General features: G+C 32.2%; 1 protein-coding gene across 1 annotated transcript; it reads left to right on the plus strand.

Moving 5' to 3' along the window:
- Positions 1–588: 588 nt before the first annotated feature.
- LOC133196729 (uncharacterized) lies at positions 589–1,996 on the plus strand. Its single transcript, XM_061332589.1, has one exon. The coding sequence runs from the start codon at positions 600–602 to the stop codon at positions 1,242–1,244; it is 645 nt and encodes a 214-aa protein (XP_061188573.1). The 5' UTR covers positions 589–599; the 3' UTR covers positions 1,245–1,996.
- The last annotated feature ends 5,016 nt before the right edge of the window (positions 1,997–7,012 follow it).

The raw sequence follows: 7,012 nt of genomic DNA on the forward strand, positions 1-7,012 counted from the left end.
TTATACAATTGATTTCTATGTGTCCATGAAACATCTATTAAATGTTTCCGTTATTCAACCGAAGCATTAATATTGGACTTATTTCAGAAATTGTATTTGGTTTTCATGTATCTTTCGTTCACGTCTTTTTCTACAATAGAAACATATAAAGATATGCAAAAATGTTACTTACTTATAGCTTTGTGAGTCAATAAGGCCTAATTAAAACAATTAATATAAAGATAGTAACTTGTATATTCTTTTGTTTTCTTTTTTTTTTTTTAATTTTGTTTTGTGTTCACTTCTCATTTTTTCTTCTTTGTTTTGTTTTCTTAATTATTACATTAATTCATTAACTATTTACATTAAGTGTTTTATTCATACCATGAGTGTAACACAACGCTTGAGGCTTTTCTCAATGTCTCTCTTAAATTCGAACGAAGACGAAGGCCACACAACTCCGCCTTCCATTAAGCAATAGGGGAAATCCAGTTTTAAATATAGAGTACCAAGTATAAAAGACAAATGAATACCAATTGCATTATGCTTTTATGTTTGAACACAAGACATATAGTCGATTAAATGTAGGTTTAAGAGAAAAATTATATAATATTATCAAAATGCATTCCGCATACGATTATTTAACTGTATTCAGAAAAACAAATTTTATCTCACAAAAAGTTGAAAAAAGATTAAATGATGCATCGGAAGTAATGAGAATGGTGCAGTGTGGTGATATAGGACCAGCTTCACATATCAGGGTTCACAGACAGCGTGCTCTTCGTTTTCTGTGGTGGACATTTGATTACAGTTATGATCACCACTTCTTAGTGACCGATGTACAGGAAAGTCAATTGACGATCATTCACTATGCACCGAAAAGGATTTCTATGATAATTCTGTTAAAAGGAGTAGCCGAGATCATTGAGGAGACTCTGGTGCCTGAAGACAAGGAAGGTATCCTTGATTTTACTTCTGGAGTATTTCTAGTAACGTGTGATTGTTACCCGGAGACACACAAACAGAAATCCGAGGCTGTAAAACGAGCCAAAAGACGCCTAGGGGAGAGACAATACTCAGTGTTTCACAATAACTGTGACAGTTTTGTATCGTGGACACTAGTGGGAAATTCCTACTCTCACCAAGCAATGAATGCTAAGGGATTACTTTTTTGTATTGGAATATGTGCTCGGTGTTGCATTAGAATTTATAGGACGCTGGCATTAATTAAGGACGGTTTTAAAAATATTGTTCGTTTAAGGTAATAAAGATGTTTTTTTAATATAAATATACTGCATATGATATACGTTTTATTATACCAACTGAGTATGATGCATTCAATATGAAATCCATATGTGATTTTTGTTGTAATAAAATACCTTTTCCGACTAAAAGAGTATTCAGCTTTTGATGTTGGAAATCAATCTTTGATCAAATTTCTATAAATACTTGAAAAATACCTCTCTAACCGCTCCAAACATCATCTATAGAGCGGGAAAGGAATATTTGATATCACTTTTCATGAGGAAGTATATTCCTCACTGTTTTACATACATGTAATTATCATATAAACGTTGCAATAAAAACAAGTTCTTCTATCAAAAAGTAGCAATGTTCAGAACTTTTTTAAAATTAGATTTTGTTTGTGTTTATTTTTATTTACGCATTGTCCTTTTTATTTTTATTTCTTTGATTGTATGCTTTTCAGTTGTTTACTTTTAACGCTTTTACTTTCATGTGAACGAACAGAACATAAAATACCTATTAACTGTGAAATTTTAAAACTAAAAAGGTTTGTTATTATTCAAATAACAAAATAATACATGTATATCAGAGTTACATTGTACATGCACATGCGAATAGAAGTATTAAATAATCATTAATATTCCAGCTGTGAGGGGCTTTTTTGAGTGGATTTAGCTCATCGACTAAAACAGTAAATGATGTTACTAGATAATTAAGGCATATTTGATACATTGTTGATTGCTTTGTCTTTCCAATAAAAGTTGAATATATATTTTTGTGTGTTTCTATCAATGGCACAATCTATGATACAAAGCTTAGAAAATAATGCACATTATATTAGAATGGATGCAGATAAAAGCAGTGTAGGGAGAAATAAGAGGAAATCAGAAAAATTATATTTAATTAAAGGTTGTTTTTTTTTTTAAATTTATTCAAGAAAAGCAGAGTGATACATAATTACATGATGTATACGGAGTTAATGTCTCCCAAGTGATTCGAAACGCAAGAACACTCTCTTCGAACGAACAATTTCTAAAACGATGCAAGCTATTGACAAGTAAGTTGATGATACAAGGATATCAACAGTCTCGTTTAAAGTCAAATTTTGCAATTTCTATGTTCGATAAAATTACCCTACATGTATCAGCAAATACAATCTATTTTTAAGTCGAATGTTTTCTGACTTTTTTCGTTCAAATTGTTAAGCCATTATTTTCACATTAAAATTGTTTACGGATTTTTCCAATTTGATGATGCCAAAGAAAAAATCTCATAATAATAATTTTTCTTATATAAATCTTACGATATAAACTTTAATTTATAACTTCAACCTCCTTTGTCTATGTATAAATATATCAAATCACCTGCATATAGTCGTTTTGACTCCCCTGTTAATTCGATCTGTCATGGCATGGTCTTCGTACAAAACACTTTGAAACGAAGAAGGATATTGACAGATAAATCGACGATAAAAGGACTTATTACATTTTCAACAATGAAATGCTGTGATTTATTGATTGAACAAAAGTGATATCCTGTAACACTGTGAAAGGATACCAAAGTGATATTCTGTCACAGTGTGAAAGGAAATCAAAGTAATCTGGCCTCTCATAAGAAAGACATAGTAACTAAACCATATTGATGGAGACTAAAACTGACTATTTCTTCCCAAATATGTTGCTAAAATCCATGTTACCACGTTTTTAAGGAAGCGATTGCAAGGCGTCACGTGATCGACTCATGTGATGTTTAAAAAAAGAAGATTTACGGTAACCATTTCCGGAATAACAGCTGAATAAGGAGCGTGATTATGATTGCGCACATGACAAAAGATCTTCGTGGCAATATTTTTAAAACAGAGAATAAATATGTGATGTTGCAGAGTGTTGGTGAGCGTGACGCGGATCTACATCTATGAATAGATATTCATTTCCTAGAAGCTTCAGAATGCGTGATTTTCTCAGTGATTATAATGAATATAGGCCTATATGGATGGACAGATAAACGAATGCGATTTTCATATATTCGTGTATAGACCAGTAATTTGAGGTCGCATGCTGGACATGAACGTATTTTTAAAAATATTGCAGAGGATATTGTTTTCCTCTGTAAGATCTTCTCTAGCATTTTCAACTCTTACATCGACCATGTAAACATTGAATCGTCGGCACATTATTGCGTAAACATTTGTTGTGGTAAAATGTTTTATGCGTCGTATTTGGTAAAAACTTAAAACTTAAAACACTTCTTCTGACAGAAAAGAAAAGTTTCTTTTTGCAAGTTTTCACAAATCTAGCAAAAAAATACGCATGTAAGAATGACAGACGAAACTAAGAGAGGTTAATTCTGACAATCGAGGTACTACAGAGGTACCAGGTATACCAGAGAGAGAAAATTATTTTGAGCATATACATGTATAAAAAAAAACCCCAAACATTTCAACTCATCATGCTCACGGGAATATATTTGAAAAATGAATTAAATTTTTTAAAATTCACGAGGACATGAACAAAGACGCTTCACATCAGCATATTTCATGAACCGCGTGAGCATGAAGCGCAAATTTATAAATGTCATTCTACGATTATTTTTGAAACAAAACAGTTTGCACTATAGTTTTGACGTCAAGTGTGGCATTATGACGTCACAATGGAGATATGTAGGCTTACCTAGTTCATGAGAAAATGAATTGTTTTCTAACTTGCAATGAATCTGAAGGAAAAATATTTGCAAATGTAAATATTAAATAGCAAATCACTAAAATCTGTCAAATAAGATAATAGCTAGGATTTTTATATACGATATATATTGCAGGTACAAGTTCTCTGAATCTCTGAAATAACCTATTCATTCAATGTGTTCAAGTGACTGCCCCCCCCCCCCCCCCGCCTTTCCGATACCAAGTCACAGTGCAGAAAACTCGATGAGTGTTCAGAGCATGAACAATTTGGCTTTTAGACCACTGTGCACTGGTTTAGAATGTATATACTTATATTGATATAATAACGGAATGAATATTTTGGAGATGGGGAAATAAAAAAAAATATGCATATTGTTGTTTTTTGTGTACATGATACTTATATCATTCTGCTATCATTCTGCTCTACGTATAAAATGAGCAACCACCACAAGATTTTCAGGAAAAAATATTTATTAATCTATACGTATTTTCTATAGTTTTTTATTTTTTTTTATCAGATTATGCATATTAAAGGTTCAGCAACAAACCATCAGATTAAAATTCATGAACTTTTAATATTTTAGGAAGGGGGGGGGGTATTGAAATGCATGTAGCTTAAAAAAGAATGTGATGATCCCACTTCATATTTTAACCATAAGTCACTTATAATAATTGTTACAAAATATATTAATTTTAGGAAAATTCATTGGGCAATTTTTTGTCAAGACGTTGAAAACTGCTCTTGGGGTGAAAATATTACTGCAAATTTACAATGACTACTCCCCAAAGCAACTGTGGCATTAGTACACCTATCAATAGTTTCCGATACAATTTTTATTTTCGATGAATTTAAAGCATATTATTTAATATCTGGCGAAAATTATTTAATTTGTTTCAATTTTGATACCTGTATGGCATACTAAAAATTTCACTACATAAATATCAAAATATTGAAAAACGGTGGTTACCATGGCAACCATATCTTCCTTATAACCTTGATGACCATGGTTGAAATTTTCATATTATGATTCCATTAACGTAAGGCAAATTATATGTAAAAATGAGAAAAATTCATAGAGCGGATTTTTTTCATGTACCCTTGCAATCTCTTCCTTAATCTCACAATATTGCTTCTCTATGACGTCTAACCGCTCAACTATGACGTTACACTCTACGACAATGTGTAAAGAAAAGATAGAGGTAAAGGGAGATAAAAAAATATAGTAAACAGAAAATTCAATGTGCTGTAGGTGGATATGGAATTTATTTTACGAATAGGACAAGAATTCTTAAATTTTCACGAGTGCGAAGCACAAGTGAAAATAACAAAACATCCTGTCTCACGAGTCCATCCAGTCTCACTTGTCGAACTTTAAGACATTGAATATCCTCTTTATCATCAATCTCATTTGAAGTCAACATTTTGCAAATTCTATAATCGATACTATTATTTTGTTTGCAAATAGAATCTGACGTTTTTCATAGGAATTTTTTGCCATAATTTCCGATACTGGATTGACTATGGATATCTCCATTTACCCAGTCATGACAAAGATCTCACAATGGGTATGACCTGTCAACAGGGAGTGCTTACTCCTTCATGGCACCTCATCCCGACTTTTATACTTTTAGGGGTCTGTGTTTACTCTGCTTACAAATAGTTTATTGTTTCAATTGACTTTTGAGCTTTATTGCTGTTCGTTATCATTATATTTCTATCAACATTTTCTGAGTTGTACTCAGTACTTTGAATAAGCAATATACTGTGCTTGAAATGCTTACTTAAACTGACCAAACTAGAAGATGTCCTGAAGTTTTCAAATAAATTATTCTAAGAATGACTAGTTGCAGTGTTGATTGCTGGAACATCTAGGTCTTTCATCAGATGAAGCGCAGCGAACAAAATGTGACAGAACTCGTCATTGTTCACGATAATTACAAAATGTCACCCCTTGCGCGCTTTGCTTTTTAACTTCAGTCAAATCTCGTTATCTCGAACTCATGATACCGAGAAAAATATTTGAGATATCATAGGATTCGAGATATCCAGGGTAACATACTTAAGGAATAAGGGGCTGGGACTTCTGAATCACTTCGACATGTCCATAGTATTCGGGAAATCAGTGTTCGAGATACCGAAGTTCAACTGTATTTTCATTAGATACAGAACAGGAAGCACGTTGGCCAAAAATGTTTAATTTTTTATATCTTCCTTGATAAATTCAATGAAAAAGCTCCATTTTTAGACTACTTCCGGTACGCATCCAAACGTAACCCCCGTAAAAACTTCTGTGTCAAACAGGTAACCTATCATCAAACGTCTATTTACAAACAAAGTAAAATTATAGAAAATTGTGATCTTATGAATTGAATACAAAATATCATACATAAAATACATTATACCTAAAACATTTAATGCATTAAATAAATGATACATTAATATTAAGACGATCTATCATCCTTGAAAAAGAAATCCCACCCCATCTTGACTGAACATCGAACTATTTCAAAGAAAATGCATGGACAAATTTAAAATGACAAAAAGAATACATTTTTGTAATTTGTAATCTGAACACGCCTAGTGTTAAAAAAAAGCTAGTTTTGCTTGTTGATATGCCCGAAGTTTCTGATTAAATTGATCCCTGCAACTGTCATTTAGGTGTGAACTTACACTGTTTTTAGTAATTTACACCTTAATCTAATTTCGTCGCATATCTCTAAATACTTCTTCGTTATTGACAGAAGCAGATATGTTGGAGAGTTTAATCATCATATTTGTTATTTAAAATTGTTAGGACCTTAGATCACTAATTTTAAAAGGTCCTAAATTTAGGGAACCCAGATCCTTCAACTGGCGTAAGAATTTCATAAATATTATGGATTCTGTAGAGGACTACGCCAGGCGATGGGCCAGACGTGAAAAAGAAGACCTTGACACTTTGTCAGAATGGATTAAATGTATCAGATGTATGTTAAAATCGCGCATTAAAAGATTGAGAGGCAATATGAAAACCATCTATCCTTCTGTATTCAATAATCCAGAAGTGAAAAAAGAATTAGATAGATTACATGATCAGTACGTACTGGTCCCTGCTGACAAAGCAGGCA

The sequence above is a fragment of the Saccostrea echinata genome, unplaced genomic scaffold, assembly GCF_033153115.1.
Source record: "Saccostrea echinata isolate AGI-Se365-2 ecotype Australia unplaced genomic scaffold, CSIRO_AGI_Sech_v1 ptg000030l, whole genome shotgun sequence".
NCBI classification, from domain to species: domain Eukaryota; kingdom Metazoa; phylum Mollusca; class Bivalvia; order Ostreida; family Ostreidae; genus Saccostrea; species Saccostrea echinata.

Excerpts from the sequence above, each read along its gene's own strand:
- LOC133196729 (XM_061332589.1), top strand. The coding sequence starts at position 600 with ATGCATTCCGCATACGATTATTTAACTGTATTCAGAAAAACAAATTTT.